At 39.4% G+C, this 24478-nt stretch overlaps 1 protein-coding gene across 3 annotated transcripts in view; it reads right to left on the bottom strand.

Moving 5' to 3' along the window:
• Nucleotides 1-11175, bottom strand: part of FIGN (fidgetin, microtubule severing factor) — a 132482-nt gene extending 121307 nt beyond the window's left edge. For 2 of the 3 annotated variants that reach the window (XM_087709662.1, XM_087709672.1), the window contains exons 1-2: nucleotides 10544-10839; nucleotides 9464-9663 (exon numbers count right to left, since the gene is read on the bottom strand). In XM_087709662.1, coding sequence (XP_087565788.1) covers nucleotides 9464-9488 — 25 coding nt within the window. In that variant the 5' untranslated portion in view covers nucleotides 9489-9663; nucleotides 10544-10839. Of the gene's footprint in view, nucleotides 1-9463; nucleotides 9664-10543; nucleotides 10840-10882 lie in introns of those variants that run through there. The other variant, XM_087709666.1, reaches the window with a different exon arrangement.
• Between the last annotated feature and the right edge of the window lie 13303 nt (nucleotides 11176-24478).

The following is a 24478-nucleotide window of genomic DNA, read 5'->3' as shown; positions in this document are numbered from 1 at the left end:
ATTTATTGTAGGCTTATATCGCTGAGCATGACAAAGGGACACACAGAAAAATACAAGCCCAAAGCTCACAAGGGGAAAAAATGACGATACAAAAAAAAAAAAACATTTTTCAAAGATAACCCAATCCCTCCCTTCTTCTGATCCACTGCACAGACATAGGCCCAAACCTGTCCAGAGTAAAGTCCTTTAAACGTCTGTGCAAATGATGATTTAATACAGTCCATTTCTTCCTTCCACAATAAAAGCATGCAGCAAGTATCAACACTGAAGCATTCACTCACTGACAGCAGCCTATGCAACCCTTCTCCTATGAATAAGGGAGCATGCTGTCCATGCACAGAGCTGCTGCTAGTTGGGATAGCAAAGATATGGTGAGCTGTACTCTAATCTAGTGTTTCACATGAGTCAGTGGAGTATGGACTAAGACTGTTGGGACTTCCACTGAAATCCTCATTCAGCAACTTCAGGCCACTCCCCATCTGGATTCTTTAAAACAGGGGTGTCAAACTCAAGGCCTGTAGGCCAGATCTGGCTCGCGGGGGTCTTAGTTCTGTTCCTGGGGCCTCCCTGAAACAGCGAAGAACCGGCTCACAGTGCCTTTGCCAGTGGAACAGACCTCATGTGGGCTCCGTTTTCGAGGCTGTATTTGATGACAGAGTGCTCACCACAGGTACCCCCGACACGAGTGACGGTGAACTGGCAACACCCACCCCGGCCCCCTGAGATTCAACATAATCCTGATGCAGCCCTCAATGAAATTGAGTTTGACACCTCGGCTTTAAAAGAACAGCAGCATTTTCAAAGAAACTATCGTTTTAATAGCCATGTTTTTATACCTAAAAGAGAAAAAAATGTAATCTTGGGAGGGGGGGGATAGTATTATGCCATGTGTAATAGTGTATGCCATGAACAAATCAAATGCAAAGGTCTAGAAAGAATTCTAGAAATAGAACTGCATCCCACTATGTCTATCACTGATGGAAAGCCATGAGCTACCAAGCAGATTTCTTAGAACTAGAGAAGCCCAGAGAAACATTTGGGGGATGTGGAGGGCGAGAAATGAGAGCAAGTCCACTCATTCAATGTTGCAGGCAGCTGACTGTCACTCATTTTGCTAGAATCCATTCAAGAAAATTAGTTGAAACCTTGCAAAACTCTCTTTTGCCATTGAAAATAGCCCAGCCTCTAAAAATGTTGCTTTGCACAATACCTTTTAGTATAGTACATGTAGTAATACAAACTTCTCTCTAAGCCAAACTTAACCAACAAAGTCAGACTATCCTTTATGGAAATGTGGCCAACACAAACAGCACACAGAAAAAAACCCAGTCCATGGAAAACAGCTTCAGCTTAAAACAACATCACTGACAAGTACTTTCCTTTCTATGGCTTCCTTTTATACTTATGAGATAATGAGCCAGTTAAATCTAAGCCATATGACAGCAAAGGAATTCAGGAGAAGTGAAGAAACAATAACAACAACAGCATCAACCACAAAAGAAGGGGTAGTTTATTTAGCATCATACCTTGCACATACCAGAAGACAGCATATCACCATTAAGAATTCAAAATAACTGAGTTAAACAAAAGACTCCATGATGCTTCTTGTTATTTCATTTCTTCATCCATTGCTTCAAATCTAGATTTCTTCTCTACATTCAGTTCACTTGTTCCAGGGTAATTCTTATAGCATGATAAATTACCACCGGAGCTAAAGCAAAGAGATTATTATGTTGGTGGTTTAAATCTTCACTAAATTGTCATTCTTCTGAAGAAAACTATCCACAAACCCTTTGGTGGGAAAATACAAAATATTTCCAATGTAATGTCCATATTTATGTGCTGCCTTGTTAAACACACCACCTTTTATGTCTAATTTCCTAATCCACAGACTATGTAGCTGGCTTTTAACTGAACTACAGCATTGTGTTACTCTGTCTTTTCTCCCTATAACAGGGATATTATGTCCCCATACAGTTGTCCTGTTTTCTTCTGGCTCTGCTGCTGCATGTTTAAAATTGACTTGCTGTGGAAAGAAAGCAAGTTTCCAAGAAGTAGGAAATCTGTTTGAAAAATTAATCTGTAAAGATTTTCCTGCTAGATTTCTGTACGTTCTTGCTGCTCAAAGAGAGGGGTAGGCCAAAGAATTATAACCGTCCTTCAAATACATGCTTACTCAGAAGCTGCCCTTACCTGAATTCAGTAGGATTTCTTGAGGTTTAATCAGACACAGGATAGCAACTTTTGTGAACTAAAGGTACAATCCATTATTACTCCACCAAAAACAGTAGGGCTTGCTGCTGAATAAACGCAGGATGAAGAAAAATATTGTATTTGTTTTGAACAGATATAATAGTGCCTGCAGTGAAATAGTGGAATATAAAAACCTTCCTTGCATGCACCCTCTCTCTCTATTATGGGAAACTGATTTATTTCTTCCAGCTACTTGCTAAGTATCTCACTTAGGCTGTTGCAGGTGCATATGGTAGAAGTATATCCATCCATTAAGCCCAATGTCAAGGAAAGTTTGTTTCTAAAGCTCTTTATATAGAATGAGACTCGCAAATGCCAACAAGACATTTAAACTAGGATCATTTCTTCTGCCTTCTTAGAAACAATCCTGTAAGTACCTGAGTGCTCAAATACATGAAAGAACCAGGTTGCCTCTTTTGATATCTCTCTCCTCCATGGAGCCTTTCTTGTCGGAAGGCAGAAATTTCTTTTGAAAATAAATGGCATCCCTTCCAATGTGTTCAGATTATTTCCTGGGTGCCTGAGTTATCCCTCAAAAAGGTTGCTTGATATTTAATTCACTTCAACTATCGCAATAATATTTTAGAGAGCAAACCTTATTTCTGCAGCGCCAACTTTATGAGTTTCTCTGTGGCAAAAGGCAATTCCATTGGTGAGAACTGGGATTGAGAAAAGAGAAACGAAATAATGGCCAGAAAATAGGAACAGCACTACACTTTCTTCACATCAATAAGCATACGCGTGATTGCACGCTAGAGTACACAAAAGGACTCATAGGTGTCAGTGTTGGTAGAAAAAAAATAAGGTCTACAGCAGTCTGTTTCTAGACCAATTTTTCCAAAAATGCAATCACTAAACTCAACAGCCTGTGCCTTCAAGTAAGCAAATTTTCAGATAACCATAGCCTTGTACCTGAATTTACAACTGGCCTTTAAAGATTCTTTCAAATTGTTCCAGAACAATTTCAAATAACAAAAGCAATTTGCAGAAATGTGAAATTCTGATTGGAATCATTACTGAATCATTTTTATCTTAAATTTCATTATAGCAAAGGAAAGAGGTGCTTGGACAACGCGCATGGGCTCATACTTCTCATGAACCTATATGGGTTGCAAGCTTGCACAAGGTTAGGTGTTTTAAAGATAATTAAATTATTTAGATTTAACTATATCAATGTAGGTGATATCTTTAAAGTCTAAATTAAACACTTTTTTAAAAATGTTCATCATGCACAAAAATACAGGAACAGGAAAAATTCTGCTTAATACTGCGTAATATTTAATAGAAAAATAACTCTAATCTAGCATCTTTGAAAACAGTTTCAGCAAACATGCTACTACAAACAGTTAAACATAAACTGATCGAAGTATAGAAGAATCTAAATTATATTGTTCAAACAAGCCATTGCTCAATCTGCAATTTGGACCGGGGGTAGACAAACACAGATAGACTACTTCAGATAAATCAAGGAAGGAAGCCATGTTATGTGCGCGTTTATGCACACAAACTCACTGAAGTAATAAACCGTCCTAAGACCACACAAGAGATACTCTATGACCAATAAGTCATTTCTCTGCTGAGGGAAATATATTGTGTCCTTTCGTAAGAACACTTTTACAATACTGGATTCACGTTATATGAATCTATCTACCATGGCATTTGAATGGGCTGCATTAGCTTCAGTAAAGCTACGCATATGACCTGATTATTGAATAAAAAGAATGATAAACAGCAGTGACTGATTATTTGAGAAGTCCTCTATTAAAAACTACTTTCCGCAAAAGATGCAAAACACTGTTATTATTCCTGCATTTCAAAGTTTCTACTTTAAATACAATTTATCCTCAAAAGAAAACATGAAACGTATGGCTGGAACCATGATTGATATTGCTGGAGCAAACTGTAACCCAAAATATCTTGTTCCCAAATGCCCTGCAAAAGCAGGTTGTTTTGATGAGGCAGAGAAATTTGGCTCACATTATAACAAGAACAACTGTTATGCCGGTGCTGTTTTTGTAGTTGTGCTGTTGAATTTCCTACAAATATCTCTTAATATTTTATTGGAGAAACCAAACTAAGTTGCTTTGGGGGAAGATTTTTTTACTCTCCTTGATTAAATCAACAGGTATTTAGACTTTTATCATTGTACTCTCGAATCATTTACTACTTCTGCTGGAGTTAGAATTATAGCTCCAGGTTTTTAATTTAGTTTAAGCTTTGTGGTCATGAAATATTACAATATTCCCTGCATGGAATAATATATTACACATTTACTCGTGTAATAGAGTCAAGTTTTATTCTTTCTTTTCCTCCCTCTCTTTATTTGTGAAAAACAAATTAGGTGTTTGTTTATATTTAGTAGCAATATGAATGCAAATAATTCAGTTCTTATGCAGAAATTGTGATCTGAGCATTGTCATTAGGTACACATATTTACATACATCCACACACCTTTTAATGTATAGCCTAATGATATACGGAAATCTATAAACTAGAATGGAGTTTATTATGTACAAACTGTCTCTATTTTTAGGACTTTTATTCTTTTTAATTATGCTAATCCAATATTTTAGGAATAAACTCAATTTAACTAAAATAAACTAATTTCTGACTAGACAGTTAGAACATTGCACTCTTAATTAAATACAGCGTTGTTTGCTTGGATCTAAAAGAAACTATATTCCATGTAAGATTTATTGCAAGAGAAACACAGAATCGCACTTCACCACAAAAAGAACACAAAACTTAACAATAGTAATTATACAAAGTATAATTTTTACAGCTTAAAAGAAGGGAAAGAAAATATAGCATAAAAAAAGAGAAAAAACATATATATTCAATAAGAAATTAAATTACACTGAATCCAGGCAGGCTTACTTCCAGGGAAGATGCCACTATCATGGCTAAAATATTTGATTATCAGAGTGTAATTATTAATTGGTAATGAGAAAAAAAACATTTGATAGACCTTCTTTAGCCTTTTAAAAGGCAATTGGTCTTAATAACTACATGCAAATTACTGTTTTGCTTTCTTTCAGAATAAAAGAAATATTAACTGACGAGCAATCAATAGATTCAAAGTTACTCTGCTATCATGAACTTCCACTGATTTGTGCAGCTTCTGATTCACAAAAGAAGAGAAAGGGGGAAAAGAAAGAAAAAGCTGGCTATTCCAAATTAAAGGTTATTATTTGTTTCTATTGCTTTGCTCATTAATGATGGGGGATAGCTAGCAAATACGCTGGTGCCCCGATGAAATGGTTCATTGTGCCTATTGACGGCAAAAATGCTCCATTACTTCACAAAATGCCCAGATAACACATTTTCTCCCATTAAAATCATTATTAAATTCCAGTTAATTTAAAAAAAAGCATGTCAATACATCTACCGCAATTTTGAAGATACTTAAAACGCAAAGAAAATGTTGTCTTTTGTTTGTTTTCAGGTCTTGCTGTGTTGTAATAAGAATGCATTTTAATTGCATTATTAATTGAAGGCAAAGCAACATATTTATCTGATCTAGTAACACTAGATTAGACAAGTGGATTAAAAACAACTTGCAAGAGAGTTTCCTACGTACAGCTATCATGCTGGTTTTGTATCATTAAAATGGCTCCTAAACAAGCAGATTAGCTGATTAATTGATGATTAAGACTGCAGGAAGATCAGTCATTACATGGAGAAACTCCTTGCATGCACACACAGAGCTAACTAATTGACAGCTACACATGAATTGCAACAACCAGCCTCCGAAAGCATTATTGTAAAAATAAGATACAAATACTTGCCGCAACCTCCCTATTCCCCCCCCCACCCCTCAACCCCACACACCCCTTCCCCAACATGTTTTAGACACAAGCGTTAGCTGCTTCTTTTAAGTTCAAGTTGGGCTGTCTAGAATCTGCATGGTTACACGTGCGTGCATGTGAGTGGGTGGAAGAAGCAGTAGGACTACATATAAAAGTCAGCATCTGAGCATAAAGATATAACTTTGCTGCTTCTCCATGAAGTTCATAGAATATATACCCTGTCATAAATTGAGCTTCCATACCAAATGTCTGCTCTTTGAAAGAACTTGGAGAAAAGTTCCTTGCTTGTATTGATCTGATGACTAAGGGTTCACAGCTACCGTTTTTATGTCCTGTTAGGTCTGCCTGAACAGTCCTGAAGTCATTGCTTATTATCCAGAGGTAAACACCAATTTGTCTGCTGTAAAACTGATACAAATCCCACTCTTATTCCAATAGAGCCCTTTTGTCATATAATCGCTTTGGTGGAGGGTGGAGAAGGGGGAGGAGTGATGACCGTCCACATGAGATTACACAGCAGCCACTTTTTGCCAAGAAAGATCATAGAATAAATTTTCCTACGGCACTGCCTCTAAAGCAGACACGATTCACTAATAAACATCAATATCGAAACTTCCTATTAGGATTTGTACAACTCAACAGTGGAGATTACAATAGTCCTTATTTCACAGTTACCAAAAAAAAGGGGGTAAAGAAAAATGTCCAGAATAAATCTGTTTGAAGGAACTTTTCAACAGATTTTTTTTTGTGTCTTGCAAAGAAAACCGACAACTTTTCTGGAAGTTCACTTTCCATATAGTTTTGAAAATAATGCTATGTCCGGAGTTAAAACAATAGCAATGGGATTCCTGATCTGAATAACCTGTAATGAAGCTTCCTACCTATAGTAAGAATTCCCTTGTGCATTTGTCAAAATACTATACAAAAGTGTCTTTAACAGGCTGTCTGATTTGGTATACAACAGTGACATTATTTCCTGGCAAGCTCAACTGACTAGAGAAGATTTATCAGAAGTCAGAAATCATCTATGTAAACCTTGCCATCCCCACCTGGAAAGCACCTTAAAGATGATTAGTGATGTTATTAAAAACAATAGAAAAAAATCTGGGCCATTAACAAATTAAAATAACAGGTGCAATACATTTTTACTACAAAAATATAACGGGGGATAGTAGATGCATCTTTATCTTAAGAAGCTCAACATCACAACTGTAAGAAGAGAATGTGCTAGTTGTTTTTTAAGGAGAGGGGGCAATCTGTTTTACTACAGCTTTCCCTGCACTAGAATACATTTTTTTTAAAAGCCAAAAAAGGAGGAACATTTTAAGGCAGCTTTCCCAACTCCCCCCCCCCACACACACACAATATATTGTGACAAGTGGCTGTTTGATAGATGTTCTCCTTGATAAACGACTTGTTCAAAAGAGACACAGTAGCTTTCATTTCCTGACCAGAACACACTTTTAATTTGCACCAGCAGAATTGCTGGAGTGTGACTGGCTCCTGGATGTTTGCCTCTGACAGCCCCCCCTCCCACCTCAACAAAACAAAAATAAGCATGAAGCACATCTGCAGACAATGATCACCACCACATATTACATTTGTTAGCTATCGTGGACTCTCTTCCTCGCCCCCCCCCCACCGCCTTGCCTCCAGGACGGGTGCAATTTCTGAACCACTCTGCAAGTTAAGTTATTCTACTAGGAAACTGAGAAGCAGGGATGTGGATGGGGTGAGAAAAGCATGCAAGGGGGGGGTACACATATGCCATACAATATATACAAAACTGGGGAGCCCAGGCATGATTACTACCTATTACTACTGTTAGAATCATCTTCCTCATCCTCCTTCTCCAGAAACTGCATTTAAACAGTGGCAACGATTCACCCCATCCAATTTCAGCTCTCAACATACTATCCAATTCCCGATTTAAAATTTATAAATGTAATACCCTCATCACAAGCAGCAGGTCCAATCTGCTGTGAATATATATTACAGCTTTAACATCACAGAGGGAAATCTCCCATCTGGCAATCACATTCTCTCCAACAGCTCTAGGAAAGAGGGGGGGTGTATGAGAGAGAAAGCTGTGTCTTTCTGCTCCCCCCTTTCTCACTCTCCTCCCATTTAAAATGAGTCAGGGTTGATTATTTGCATCTAAAATAAACCCTACTGTATTGATCATCTCAAAGCCAACAAATTCCAAATTATAGATAGATGATAGATAGATAGATAGATAGATAGATAGATAGATAGATAGATAGATAGATAGATGATAGATAGATAGATAGATAGATAGATAGATAGATACTTTCTATTGTGATAGCAGTTCTGTTTTACTCTATTGGAAACATACAGAAACCTTCATCATCCGCTTATGGGCATGGCCGATTGGGCAACTATTTCTGAACTGAATGCAGAGCTCAGGGTTGTGCCGTTATGAAAAATCAATGGCCAACTCTGTCCATGCTCCAGCCAACAGCCTGACCGATGCCCATGAGTTTCTACCCTAATCCTTATTTGTTTCTAATTTAAAAGCAGATACATTCTTGGCCTTTCCCCCTTGGCACAAATTCCCAAACTTATAAACAAAATACTAATCTGCTGATATGGTTTCCTGGGCTTCTACCAATGGCCTTGTGTACATTGCCCAGGACAGGTATATTCCAATTCCCCCTGTTTCATCAGGCATGCCTACCATGACCCTTAATAAAAAAAATACAATATCTCCTTAGAATAATTGTTCAAGTCTCCTATAACATCTGATGGTTGTTCCATTTGCACAGCACAGCAATGACAAGCCGCCAGATGGAAAACAGGATAGAAAATATACAGGCCGTTATTAAACTGGAAGACTGAGAAGGGGGGGGGGTTGTTTGCAGGAAACAGAGGCATTTATTAGAAGATCCCTAGAAAGGATTTTATTATCCTCATCTAAAACCCAGTGGGGAAAAATGGAAAAGGGGGAGACCTCAATTGAAAAAACAATAACTACACTTGAAAAATAAACAGGAAACCATAGCGGCATAAGGAAGGCTTAGCTGGGTCTCTCCTCCCTCCTCCTTTTACAGTGAGCAAGTTGACTAATTTACATCCTATTTGAGTGTACATGGTGCCCTGCTAGTAACATATAACTTTAGCTTTATGACAGAACAAAAGTAACAGTCTGTTCAAAGCAGAAAATTAGAAATAAAACAAGGCAGTGCACACCCACATATTCACACACACCTTATTTATACACCTAAGGCTTTATCCTTAGTTAATAATACCTTGTTACAGGGATCTTCAGCGACATGCAAAGTACTCCGAAATGTTCGTCATGCTCTTTTAAAAACAAAAGGAACACTGTCCGTAGTACAACAATAACAACAAAAGTAAACGAGATTCCCAAACAGACCTACCATAAACACTGGTGCTACTGATCATTTCTTGCTGGCAGCACAAAAAAGCTGAATTGGAATTTTTTTTTTTCCTCTCCTCCTCTCCTTCTTCTCACAAGCAGGAATTCCAAAGGTTGCTTTTCATGAATGCCACTTTTCCTCTCCGCTATCAAATGTCACTGCCTTGAAACGTGGGCCTTTTCGTCAGGTATTCATTTAACCTACATGCATATAATTAAGAGGGAAAGCAACATCAACAAAAAGGGAATCTCAGATCAGAGGAGAAGAAAGAAAGGGGGGGGGAGAGAGAGACAGAGAGAGAGAGAGAGAGAGAGAGAGAGCACATGACCAGCAATACAAGTCCATGTCAATTTCACTCACTCCCATTGAAACTAGCAAGAGCTCCAGGGAAGATAGTAATAGGATCAGTAGGTTGTATATACCAGTAAATTATACATCTTCCTCTCAGTTCCAAGCCAACAATACGCCCACCATGCCATGCCTCCCCCCCTCAATGATGAGGTGCTTAAATTTTTCTGCATCAGCTTCTCACATACATTCACACACACACACACCCCTCAACCTTAACTTTCCCCATCCTTATTTACACTGATTTGCTTAAAAGTTAGTTCCTCCAATTTGCACTTAGCCGCTTCGCCTAGAACTTGAAAAATAAATAGAGCAATACTCCCCCATTTTAAGTGAAAGTGGCTTAATTAGGAGAGGGGAGCGCAATTAATCTCTCAATCCCGAATTCTTACTCTCTCTGCCCTCCCCCCCACCACTATTGTTAGCAACGATGAGGGGGAAAGCCCTACGCTGCGATTGTATCGCTTTACTTTCCACACCGCGCTTTAAAACAAGGGGGGAAAGAATATTGGGGGGGGGATACGAAAAAATTAAACCCAGACTTGGCGATTTGCGATGTATCTCTCTATCTGTCTAAAGCCATACATTTTTATTATAAAAGCTGGGGGGATTTAGAGCGTCCGCGCGCCCGCTCGGGATACATTTAAAATTGTATGAAAAATTTAAAGAGAACGGGCGGAGGGGAAAAGCAGGAGGGAGAGAAAGGGAAGCGAGTCAAGGGAAGGGTCTTACCTGGAGGGTCGGGCACAATCGATTCTTTGCGGCGCGCTGATGAACTGGGGCTGGGGTTAAGCGCAGACGCCTCCGATTTGAAACCATTCCAAGTTTTTGAAGGGAAGACCGACTGCAGCCTCTGCCATGTTGGAATTTCAAACCCAAAACAGCTGCTTTGCAAAGAGCCACCATGCCAGCAGCTGAACGCCTGCGCAGAGCGCCGCCGAGCCAAATTCAAATCACTTTCACACTAAAGAGCCAAAGATCAGTTTGCAAAAGGGGGGGGGGGAGGAGGAGGAGGGAGTTGGAGTAAGGAAGAAAAAAAAAAAAGAGAGAGAGAGAGAGAGAGGGACGCACCAGATTCAGGAGCGAAAGAGGCTCTCAATGGCCGCGCTGCCGCTGTTTGCCTCCGCGCCGCCACCGCCGCCGCGCAAGGCCCCTGGCTGCACAGGTCAGGTTACACGGCAGGGGCTGCCGCTTGCAAGGAAACATGCGAACACCGCCTGGAGGTGGCCGGGAGGTCATGGCAGAGCCAGCCAGGAAACTCGCCCTCCCTTTCCGCGGCTCCAAGAGGGCGAGCGGCCACTGAGAGAGTCGGGATGCCCGGTCCCAGCTTCGCTTCCGGCTCCTGCAGCGACAGAGAGAGACTTCGCGGAGCTCGGGCGGCTTCCCTGCTGCCGGGTAGCTCCATATCCCCCAGTCCCATCCCCTCCCCACCTCCCGCGCCAGAGAAGGCACACAAGCGGCGGCGAGGCGAGCGAGCGCCTCTGGCTTCCCCTCCCCCCCCCGCCCCGCCACCCACCCACCCACCACCCCTTTGCGAGAAGCGGCAGCGGCGGCGCCTTCGCTCCAGCCCCTACCGCGTCTCGGAAGCACGGACGGCGCTGCGCATCCCCGCGCTCTCTCGCTCTCTCCTCGGACTCACTTAGAGAGACTTTGGGAGGCCGGGAGGAGCCGGAGAACCGGGACGGCAAAGGGGGTTGGAGTGGGGGAGACTGGGGAAGAGCGCGAGCGCGAACTTGAGAGAAAAAAGAGGCAGGCTCGCCCGAACCCGGGACTTGCCCGCCGCTGTGCGCGGGAGGAAAAGTCACCCGGTCTTACACCCCTTCCACGGGGAGGACGGTGTGTCTGTGTGTGGGAAAAGGGGTATCTTTCGACCCAGGTAAGGGAAGGTGAGGAGAAGGGATGGCAAACCTGGACGTGGGCCAGCGAGCGGTAGGGAGGACGAGGCGAAGTGTGAATAAATGCGTTCGAGCGGCTTGTTTTTCTTCGATTACGTCTATGTGTGTGTGTATGTATGCATGTGTGTATATATTATATATATATTTCTTGTCGTGCCGCTCGTTTTCTTGACATTTTAACGGCACCGTCCTGAACGCATCCGCACCCCCTTTTATATCTAAAAAGAAAAAAAAACCCTCCTAAACATTCAAAAAAAGTTGACCTCTTTTCCTTCAAACCTTAGGAATTCACCACGGCTTTATTTTGGGGAGAGCATGCCTACATCCCCCTCATCAAACTCCGAAGGCCTCTCTTTTAAACGATCCTTTTTAGAACTTGCTACAGATTTCCTGGCAGGGGAGGGGGGGAAGCCTCTGGTGATATCTAAAGATTAGCATTAATTATGGCGTGCGCTTTCGAGGAATTTCATCTGATCCACCAATTATCCTAATTTACAGGTGTATATAGTTAATTGTTTCTCTCCGTATTTGATCTCCCTTCCGATCTCACTATTTGCATTTCCCATCCCAAGCCGTAATGTGACCTGTAACTCTGGATAACATTTCAGGCATGTGAGGAATTCTGATACACAAAAGCTTATGCCACAATAAATCGTTTTGTCTTCCTGTAAGATAGACCTCCTCAATGAATGTCATAGATCTTCTCCAGCATATGAAACCACTTAGAAGAACTAAGTATATGTGAGAAGATAAAACCCAAATGCATTTACTAAATAGCAGGTCCCATTCTGTGCTTTAAGTGCCTCTTAGTAAATATCTATGAGTTTATGGTGTGAGTCTGCTCTCCTCAATAGGGTTGTTTAGAAGTAAATCCATGTCCTTTTAGTAGAACTTGCAGAAATATCCAAACCTTTGGCTATAGCTCAATGTTACCTATTGGGTGAGGGTGTACAACACAAAAGCCAGTAATTGTTCTAACAACGTCTTATTGAATAAAAACACATTAACTAGGTACACACAATATGCTCATCTTTCATCTATGGTTTGCAAACAGAAAACTAAACAAATATTTAGGTACAATGTATGAACCTGACAATTATGCCCTTAGTATGTATCACTATTCCTGTCTATAAAATGGGATCTCTCTTTGAGTCAAATAATAGTCTCTCATCTTGTATAAATAAGTATTAACCCACAGATTGAGCGATGGGATGAATATTAGTTAACATTAGAATGGCAGTCTTCGCATTCTTCACGTCCATAGAACTGGAAACATTCCCAGCAGCTTTAAGCATTAAGTGTTTGGGAACAACTAACTAGCCTGCTACAAGTTTGTTAGAGTAATATGATTTGATGCGACATCCTTTGCAATGCAGGCAATGATTCATAGCCTCACAAATAGCTGCCACTGTGATCTACTGTATTTTGAGATGTAAAGATACATACATTAATGTGTTTGACAGATTTAAAAATCTGAGCAATTAATTAATGCAGTAGATAAATAACTGCTTTCCAAATGTTTCAAATGCTAATTCCCAGCAGCCAATCCATTCAGCATAGCTGACAACAAAGGTTCTTGGGAATTGTAGTTGTTGTTTCCAGAGGTATTGGATTGCTTACTTCATTGTTTCTCCAAGCTAGGCAATTTCAGAGGTGTGGAGCAGCATGGCTGTTGCTGAGATCAGGTAGCTGAAGTCTTGGAGTTACCAAGCTTCAAAGTCTTGGAGTTACCAAGCTTCAAAGGCACTGGTGTCTACTACTTCTGCTAAAATAAGCTTGCTGGCAAATTTTATCAATGCTTGTTAAACAGAAGAAGACTTTCTCTGAAATTTTCTCCCAAATATACATCTTGGGACTTGTCATGCATCATTGATGCATGTAATAGTGAAAGGGGTCTGAATATTTACCTCTGTGTCAATGCATTTGATTCTTTCCAGAAGCGTCACTTTCATTGCACCCTCTCAATATAATATCCAGTTCATCTTGGTTTTTAGCCTAAAAGTATAAAATATAAAATATTATTGAAAGGTTCTGTTTAAATGACACTGAACCCAAACTAGTCAATCATGCTTTAATTTAAGTGTATTATGTTTGGCTTATAGAGCAAACAGATTTGGACTACAAATATATATAAGGCCAATAGATGGCAGTAAATCATTTTTAGAGTTTTTCTGAATCTCTATGGAGCCTTCTAGTGGGTATACAGAGTTTCACAGCCTGGATCAGCTCTATCCGCTTCCCTCCATCTAAAAATGACTACTTTCTAGCACTTGGTCGTTAAAGGAGGCTTAGATGGTACAATATCAATGGAAAATGTTTTAAAACCTTGTTAGTCATCTGCATGTTGAGTATGTAAAGTACTCCGGTGAACTTCATCAGAAGTTGCACGCCCAAAATGGAGTGACTTTACTTGTTCTACCTAATGCCCCAGCAACTCCCAACATGCAGACCCCAACAAATGCCCAGGGTTACTTTAGTTCTTGAGCCCAAAGTGGTTTACCATATTTGTTACACAGAGCATTGATTTCCCTAGATATAAAATGTAATCTTGAGTTGGAAAAAAAAAGGTAGAGGAGAATTAGTACAGTGACTCTATAAAAAGAGATTTTAATTATGGAGTAGGTGCATTTGAATTGCACATACAATCCACACAGTATTCAGTTCTATCTGTGTAATCATCTTTAAAACATTGTTTTTTAAAATTAAACTTGAAAAGACTATGCTGCCTGAAAATACATTTCTGGAAAATGTCTTTTATCAGCTATAATCGGGTTTTCAAGCTTTGGTACTGATAAATGCTTTTAAATACTTCTAATGCCTTTTAGAGAGCTCTGTTGTGCCTCTAAGGCAGTCATTCTCAACCTTGAAAGGTTGAGAATTCAATTCCCATGCTTTGTGGATTCTGGAAGATGAAGATCCAGAACTTCAAGAAAGCACTAGAATAGGAAGGCTGTTCTAGACGGATAATGATCCTAGCCCAGGAGTTCTTAAGGCCTTGCTACTCCTAAGAACACTAGAAACTCAAGTGTTGTAACTTCTGAAGTACAGATCACAGGTGGGAAGATGGAATTTAGCAGTTGGAATTAATATTTCATTGCCTGGAGTCTACAGACTTCATAGATCAGCTCCTCCTCCTTTGGACCCTACTTTTGGAAGTTGTCACCATCAAGGAGGATGGTTTCATGGTTATATAAGAATACCCCATAATGTTTCCTCATATTCCTAGCCAATGGGACAGATGATGGGAGAGAGTCCCATTCAATCCTGTTATTTCACTTATGAAATGTCTTCAGTGAGGTTTTGCCTGATGTCAACTTGGAAATGAGTTTTTTATTCATTCAGTTATTTCAAGGTGAAATTGTAGAATCTTACAGCATTGTTCAACCTGTGGATTTTCTTTTCTTAATCCTGTGGGAATTACAAAGTATTAATTTTAGTGCATGTCAAATTGGGAAATTTTCAATAGACGAGACTCCTCCGGATGCTGTTTCTAACAATTACCCATACCAAATAAATCTGTAAGGTAATTCACTGAGGCAAATCAAAGCCATTTTACACTTTGCCTATAACTTCTGGATGCTTTAGAATATCTTTACATATGCTGGGATCTCTTGATTGGTGAATTTTGGGGACTAGCCTAAAGTCATGAAGAAATCAGCAAGTAGAAGGCTGAAAAGAGCAGGCACATCCTCTTACTATCTGAGCACTTTTCTCCATCAATTCTGCTGGGCAGTTATCCAATGCTCTGCCACTGAATATGGTGCACCAATATACTATCTTTGCAATTATAATGCTGTTATTTTTTCATATGGATGCTATTTTGGTTTATTATAGATTATTTAGTTTATTATAGCTCTTATATGGCAGCACATTGGTTAGAATGCAGTATCGCAGGATGATTCTGCTGACTGTCAGTAGTTCTATCCTGATGGGGCTCAAGGTTGACTCAGGCTTCCATCCTTCCAAGGTTCTATCCTTCTAATCTGCCAGATTGTTGGGGGCAATATGTTGACTTTGTAAACTGCTTCGAAAGCACTATGAAGGGGTATAAAAGTCTAAGTGCTATTGCTATCTATATCAGGGGTGTCAAACTCATGGCATCATGGCATCACATGATGTATCATAATTTTTTCCCCTTTGGGTGTGGGCGTGGCCAGCGCATGACGCATTCAGCCCACGGGCCACGAGTTTGACAGCCCTGCTATAGATTAATGTCAGGATTGATTGGACATATAGTAAAGGCATAAAGTGCATTCATTTCTTTCCTCTCCATCCTCCATAGGTGTGAACAGTACTTTCATTCTGTCAGGTGATCCACCTGAAGGACAGATATGAAGAAGCTCTAATCGTTACTAATCTCTATGTGCTTTTCAGTGCAGGAAGAGCAGAAGGACATGTCTACAGACCATTATCTATTTCCCTACCATGTTGACCTATATTGAACTTTAAACATATCTAAGATCATTCTGACACTGTATGATATAATTCAAAGCTGTTCACTTTTGCGCTGACATGCTGTTTGTCAGAATGAAATTCTTCCAATGTAGCAATAATGTTTTTCATTAATTGAAGGCATTTGGCCACCGTAGAATGAACACTGTTATATCTAAAAATTAATGCAGGGCAGTGGCTACCCTTTGAAATACCGTATTTTTCAGAGTATAAGACTCACTGAAGTATAAGATGCACCAAGGTTTTGAAGAGGCAAATTAAAAAAAAAGTTTTTGCACTCTGCAAACCTCCCAAAAATGGCCTGTTTTTCATGAAGGCTTGTAGAGTGCTCCTGGGGACTAGGGGGGTAAAATTGAGGAAAAAACTGGCCGTTTTTTTTTGCCTGTTTCTGCCCTCCCCAGCCCCCAGGAGCTCTCTGAAAGCCTCCTACAAGCTATGCACGGCCATTTGGGTGAAGGGGCGGGGTTTCAGGAGGCAAAAAAATGCTGTATTCAGGGTATAAGACGCACCCAGATTTTCAGCCTCTTTTAAGGGAAAAAGGTGTGTCTTATACAACACTTCTTACTTCAACTCACCAAATAAGAGGTCAATTTTAAGTTGCAACACTCAGTGTTCTTACTTGAGTAACTTGGGAAAATCAGTATTGGCTATCAGAAAAATGTCATACAGTATAAGTTTAAGAGCCTAATTGAATGCATATTTGCTTAGAACTAAGTCAAATAAATTTATGTCTAGGGCTCTGTTGTATGCTACCCAGAACCACTCTTAGTGAGATGAGCAGCTATATAAATTTTATAAATAAATAAGGCCTGTTAGTATTATGTAATGGGGCCCAGATTGAATTATGATTCATTTTCCATTTAATTTTATATGTAAGATATAAACACCTCTCTTACTGATTTATGGTAAAATATAACAAAGGACGGTAAAGCAAGAACTACATAGAGGAAAACTAATTGTTCAACACAATTCCTTTCTGCGCTAATTCCCTAAATGGGAGGTATCACTTAGCAATCTTTTACACATTGCCAATACAATACATTCTGCAATAAATTTCATAAAATTACAATTTATTTTAAAGCTCATCATTTCTAATTCTATTTTCATAAGATGATTTGATGCATGAGTCTTTTCATTTCAAAGGCCTGCTAATCGTCTTCACAAAAGAATTTATTCAGGTCCTTGACCTTCACCTGATATAACTGCATCATATTATCAGAATTAAAGATGTTTTAAGTGATGCTCAGTTTTATCAAGGTGAGGGGGAGGGAGTCAAAGACCCAAACCATGAGCTCCAAATTTAGTGATGATTTCAGCCTCATTGCAACAAACTTTGATAGGATATAACAGAACTGTGCAAAGTTTGAAGGGGATGTTTTGATTTGAAGGAGATTCAAATAAATTGCACCTTGAAATTGATTTCAGATGTTCGATCACATAAAGTGCTTTCAAATCATTTCAGACTTATTCAAAGACTATTTGATGGACTTCCTGTTGCTCTCTAACTTGAGACATTGTAGCTTTCACTTAGTATACAGGCTAAATTGAACAAGGTTGACCAGCATGATGAACACCATGCCACTGACATATGTAGCTGGCCAAATACTTTGATCACCTCTGGAAATCTTGCCTATTGCAACAGGTGTTTGTGTGGCATGTTCCTGCCAGAATTTGTTTAGGAATATTCAGATAGGAGAGAGATACGATTCTTTACCTTCAAATGCCTTACTATTTGTTTAATCCATAGTATAGTTCCTATTAGTCTTGGTATCTTGCCTGAATCAGGTCTTCAGCAATTTAACTCCTCTCTCTCTCTCTCCATCTCTCTCCATCTCTCTTTCTCTCTCTCATACACACACACACACACACACACACAGGGAGGGAGGGAGAGAGAGAGAGAGAGAGAGAGAGCTTAATATCACTTGTCTGCTCTGTCTGATACTGAGCATGTCTTCTTCATGCATGAGTCTAATGAAATAATAGGCTTTTCTTTATACAATATTATATAAGCCGTAATAACCTATGTGCTACTACTGCTCTAAAAATATTGCTCAAGCAGCATAGAAAATACAATTCTTTAAAAAAGGCTGTTTATCTATAAGCTGTGCTGACAAGTATGTAAATTAAGAAATAAAAGTTGCCAGAAGGTGATATTACTATCTGTTGGTATTATTCATTCAAAACTGTGAAATCAGAATAGAATAGACTAGATAGATGATAGAATAGCATAGCAATAGCAGTCTATCATCTATCTATTCAACCTATCTATTCTGATTTCACAGTTTTGAATATATAATAATTGCATAGCATAGCAAAGGAATAGAATAGAATAGAATACTTTATTTGGCCAAGTGTGATTAGACACCCAAAGAATTTGACTCCAGTGCATAAGCTCTCAATGTACATGCAAAACAACAGAGTAATAATAATCCTAATAATAAAATCATAGCTGCCAAGTATGATTAATGTAAAATCACAGCTGCCAATTCTTTAGGTGGTATTGGCTTTCACATGCATCAAGTTCTTCCCAAGAACCTAGAATATTGTGATGTTTTGGCACAGTATATATATGTAGATCCTTTTGTAATTGACAGCTGTAAATTTTGTGAACGGATATATTTTCTAAGTGCTCTCCAATATTTTTTTGACTATGGTGTGCCAATAACTACTGGCACCATTATTATTGTTAACTCACATTTTCCCCAGTTGGAAAGGTGGTGTTTTTTAAAAAAAAATTAAAAGGTGGCAATTTCTACTTTAGTTCAGAACAACTTCTCCATAGGCAAATATTGCTGTGCTTTCTGTTTTGCATCCCTGTTATCTCCGCCTTCAAGAAAAGTGCAAGAGAAATGGTTCAGATAAAGTATGTTGCATGAAAGAATTGAAGCCATGTCCTTTATAAGGGTAATGTTCTTTATAGCAGGGTTCCACAAACCACAGACCGCTACCAGTTCATGACAGGTGGGTTACTCCCAGTTCAGCCCAGATCAGGTGAACCAGTAGTGGCAGCGGCAGAAGGCTCTGCCCACCCGCCCGGATGCTTTTGCCCATGCACAGAAGTGGCACACGCGCGCAAGCATGAGGAAACTGGTAGCCCTGGGATTTGAAACCCACACCTGGTTCATGACCTGTTAGGAACCGGGCCACACAAGTGAGTGAAACTTCATCTGCAGATGCACGGGATCTAGGTTGTGGAGGAAACCATCCCCGCCCCCACTGCTCCTGGTCCATGGAACAATTGTGTTCCACAAAACCGGCCCCTGGTGTCAGAAAAGTTGGGGCACCCTACTACTTCATAGGCTCTACAATCTCTGCTATTTTGTAAGTAGACACAAAAAATATAGTACTATTTGTACATTGCCAAAAAGAAAATTAATTGGAAATCGGAGCTTAGTTAATTCTGTGGGGCAGATTTACAGGAAATGAATATTTTTAACTGGGGTCATTTTTGGTATTGTTTCACAATATCTTTTTTCCAGAGGAGAAAAAGAATCTGACAAACAGCTTTTATTTATTAAAAGTTTAATAAGTAGCTTAATAAATATGTATTTATAACTATCATAAGTCATCCAAGGGTGATAGGTGGTTACGAAATATGAAATATAAACAAATAATGTTTAGCTTGAAATGGAGGAAAAGTATATAACTAATGGTTACCATGTACAGAATGCTACCCCTTATTGCATGTTATTCATGACTTTGCATAGGTTCAGATTTTCAAATGATGCAGTATTTAGCTAATACCGTAATTCCAAAAGTCACAATTCATCACAAATGCTAAGTTTTGGTTGGTGGCATCTGATGTAGCTTTGCTTTATAAGATGTGTTGTTTTCTCCTGCCTCTCCCTTCTCAGGATCTGTTTCTAAAGGCAGAATAGAAAGGAATATGGATAAAGTCGTATTATAGTTATAAGGATGCAGCCTATTAATTTCACTGGGTTTAAGCAGATTTAACTCTTCACTGGATCCTGGGCAAAGAGTGCCTTAAACAAAAGTAAAAATCATCTCACCAGAAATTATAGAGCCTTTCCAAATAAAATATTATAGCAAAAATACATCAGCTGGTTAGGATTTTGAGCATAAAGTGGGTTTTCAGAGTATACTTGTTAACTCCATTGAATTTGCATTGTATTATGAGGTCTGTTGTTGTTTGGGATTAATGTGCAAATTATTAATCTCTCCAGCACTGGATTTAAAATTAAACAAAGTAATAATTAGCTTGCCCCCATCATTTTGCTGTCCACAGGGAAATATAGGTCATAAAACTCAAGAATCCATTAAAATTCTTCCTTCCTTCCGTCTTCCCTCCCTCCCTCCCTTCTTTCTTTTCCTTTCCCTTTCCCTTTCCCTTTTGTTTTCATTTTCTTTTTCTTTCTTGTTACAAGAAAGAGCTATATCAATGCAGAAATTCCAAAATGAGTGATAGTTAAGCAGAATAAATAGTGTTGGGAATCCTGGCTCACTTGTTCCAGTGTCCTGTGTGTGTGTGTGTGTGTGTGTGTGTGTGTGTGTGTGTGTGTACCCAGTAGCTCAGTGGCTAAGACTCTGAGCTTCTCAATCAGAAAGGTCGGCAGTTTGGCAGTTTGAATCCCTAGCGCTGCATAACGGAGTGAGCTCCCATTACTTGTTCCGCTTCTGCCAATCTAGCAGCTCAGAAGCACATAAAAATGCAAGTAGAAAAATAGGGACTACCTTTGATGGGAAGGGAACAGTGTTCCATGCACCTTCAGCGTTTAGTTATGCTGGAGAGGAGTGTATGTATATGTACAGAATTTGGAGATTATATATATGTATTTATCAGCACAAATACTACACACACACACACACACACACACACACACACACACACAAACACACATATATACATACACATACACACACACACACATACATACATACATACATACATACATACATACATATACATACAGAATTTTAAAAACAAAATGCATTGTTCTTGGGTACTATTGCAACTGTTGCAACTGAATGATGAAAAAGAGGTTGATAAATGTATATGAAATTTGTTCCTATCTTACATGCTTTGAGGATAGGAAAGACCAGGCTAGAAAATGCAAACACATGGAGATACTTAATGTCTCCTTGTGTTGAAATCCCAATAGACTGCATGCCCCCTCCCTTGCTGTTCTTAGCCGTAAGGCTGGGGGTGGGGGGGAGAATCACTGCAGTCGATACTCATATGATTCAAATTTAGGAGTAGTTTCTGGATTCTAACCTCCCTCTTCTTCCTCCCCCCCCAAAAAAAAGGGGAAGTTGAATTCTGATAATGCAATCTTGAAATCGCAGTTGAGGCGTTTAGAAGCACACTGAAAGCCCAGGACTTGGTATCTAAAGCTAGTGCCCAGATAGATGATTGCTGGCAGTTTTAATAATTCAAGCTGAGAAACTGGCCTTGTCAATCCCCTGTGCCTGATTTCCAGGTAAACTGGCGAGATTAGGTATTCATCAGTTATCAAAACTGGCCATATTTTCTTACTTAAAGTGTAGCCCTGCACACCATCTCCAATGAGCAAAATATATCTATTTTCTCACTTAAACAAAGAACACTGCATAATAATGCCTTATATCTCTGACTATTACACTATATACCACTACTCAAATACATATAATACATATTTACAAAGAGAAAGGAAGAAGAGGTAGAGAATGTAGGAGAATATAGATTCATCAATTCTGGTGGTATGTGGATGTATATGTACACACACACTTGCACACACGCCTTTAAAGCTGGGCTTTTTTGGTAATAAACGCCACTGATACAAAGTTGCTAATGATAATTATAGAAGTGATGCTGATTTAGTCATTTCAAGAAAGCCATAGAGGCATAATTAGTGTCTGAATGGCCTCAATATTGCATTATTAGGAGGCGAGGGTGAAACTTGAAATGGGAACATCAAGGCTGATAGAAGAGAAAACATGAAATACATACATAATTCATTCCAAGATATTATGATAAAGGTTTATAACCAGAAACAATAATTTGCAGAAAGCATTTCGTGTATTGAGCTGACGGCTGCAGTCAATTGGTCAACCTGTTTAAGATCAAACAGCATTCTCCACTATTCTCAGTGGTATCTTTGTAATAAAGTAACAGCAAACAGACAATGTTTGCTTCTGGTCAGTTTTAAAGAATGCTCAGTTTATCAGTCAAGACTTTAATCTCAAGCTTCATAGAGTACAAAAAGAACATTGATCCTACTGTGTTGTCTTTTAGGCCACAAGGCATGAACATTTTTACATTCGCTTGTCACAGGGAAAACAAAGAATATAATACTCTGAGTACAACTAATATCAAAATTATACTTCATGTCTTTTCCCTTCTCTCTACAGTATCTCTCTCCTTTCCTTCCTTCCTTTCTTCCTCCCTCCTTTCGTTCTTCTCTTCCTTCTAAAAGAAAGAAAAAAGAAAAAAAAGGAAGGAAGAGAAAGAAAGAAAGATAAAGAAAGAGGGGAAGAAAAAGAAAGAAAAAGAGGGAAGAGGAAGGGAGTTATCCAAGCCATTCCCATGGTTAATACAATACAAATACTATAGGTTTAGGTTTAGGTTTATTAGATTTATATGTCACCCTTCTCCCAAGGACTCAGGGCAGCGTACAACATTAAAAGAAACACATAATACAAAAGTTAAAAAAAATTAAATAGAATATCCCAAACCCAATTAAAATTGACAATGACATTTTAAAAAAATTTCAAATTAAAATTAACAGTGATCAATAATTTATTTTGTTTTGTCCAGGCCAGGCTGGCTTGCTGGAAAAGCCAACTTTTTAGGGTGCGTCGGAAGGACCGGAGGTCGGGGATTATACGAAGCTCCGTGGGCAGCTCATTCCAGAGGTTTCTTCTCCAGTTTCTTCAGCATAGCATTAGAACTGCATTGCCACCAGAGGAGCTCAGCTCTTTGGTTTGGCAATTGCCATTGTGGTATAGCTTATAGAAGCCTTGAGCCTGGGCACATTTTCAATAGTATCTAGAGCAAGGTGTCAAATTTGATTTCATTGAGGGCTGCATCAGGGTTGTGTGTCACCTTGGGGGGCCGGAGTGGAGATGGCCAGCTCAACATCACTCATGTCGGGGATGCCTGTGATGGCCCAAGTGCTCTGGCAACAAAAATGGGCTCCAAAGCTCCGTTTTTGGCTGCAAAAGCCTCCTGCAACCTCTGCCAGTGAAAATGGAGCTTGGGAGGGACACCCTCTCAAGCTCCATTTGTGCTGGCAGAGGCACTATGGACAGATCCTTTGCTGTTTCCAGGGCAGCCCTGTGGGCCAGACCTAAGCTGGGCCCAGCCCCTGGGCCTTGATTTTGACACCCCTGATCTAGAGGTCAACCAACCATGTCTGATCTGTCTCAGTGTGCTTGGAAATTAGCCAAGATATGTTTCCTCCCTTCTTCGAAGACGTTAAAAAGTAGCACAGCTGACTTCTGATCCCAAGCTTTATAAGACATAAGCTCTTAAAAATGAGACTCTTGACTTATGCTATATAAATGATGCAATCCATTATTACCTTGGTAATAAATAGACTCTTTTTTACTACAGTGAATATCGAAATGAGGACTATGAATTACTCACTTCTGGATGAAATCTTCCCTTAAACGAAGCACCAAGTTAGATATGAAGCATTTTATCTTGAGAGCCAGCTCAGTGCAGAGGCTACAGTGCTGGACTAAAAACCAGAAATCATAAATTCCAATCTTTCCTTGAGCATAGACACTGGTTGGATGACTTATGGCCAGTCACTCTCTTAACCCCACCAACTCACATGGTGCTTGTGTGGAAAAATAGAGGTGAGAACCCATATCCCATCTAGATTACTGGACACCTTGGAAAGATTCAAATATAAAGGTGGTGGGCCCCCTTGCAAGCACATTAAAACCCCTAAGCCTTCTAAGCCACTCATAAAAGAAGAGTTAAAATTATTATTATTATTTCTGATTTCCTCCTAGAGTACATTTGTTTTCCGGGCATTTCCTACAGCCAAATTAAAAAGCACCTTCAGAGAGCTAAATTGAAATGGCCAGAAACATCTATTTGAGATGAGGGACATCTGCATGTAATTGGCTTGGACTTCTCCTCCCAAAAGTAGATATTTTATTCTTTATTTGTTTATTCAGCTTACATGGCTGCCCTTGGGTGACAAATTATTAGCTCATATAATGTTGTAGAATAGCGATATGCCTCAGCCTGCCCTTAGAACTTGAATATAACGATAACCAGGAAATAATCAGGATGCAATGTTTGATTCAGATTGACTAAAAGAATGTCTACCCCATTATACATTTCAGAAGGTACAGATCAAAAGATGTT

This window comes from Thamnophis sirtalis, unplaced genomic scaffold, assembly GCF_051295495.1.
Source record: "Thamnophis sirtalis isolate CommonGarterSnake01/CBP01778 unplaced genomic scaffold, rThaSir2_p1.2 scaffold_1, whole genome shotgun sequence".
Lineage (NCBI taxonomy): Eukaryota > Metazoa > Chordata > Lepidosauria > Squamata > Natricidae > Thamnophis > Thamnophis sirtalis.
The sequence above is the reverse complement of the archived record's forward strand: the minus strand, read 5'-3'. Positions and strand labels throughout refer to the sequence as shown.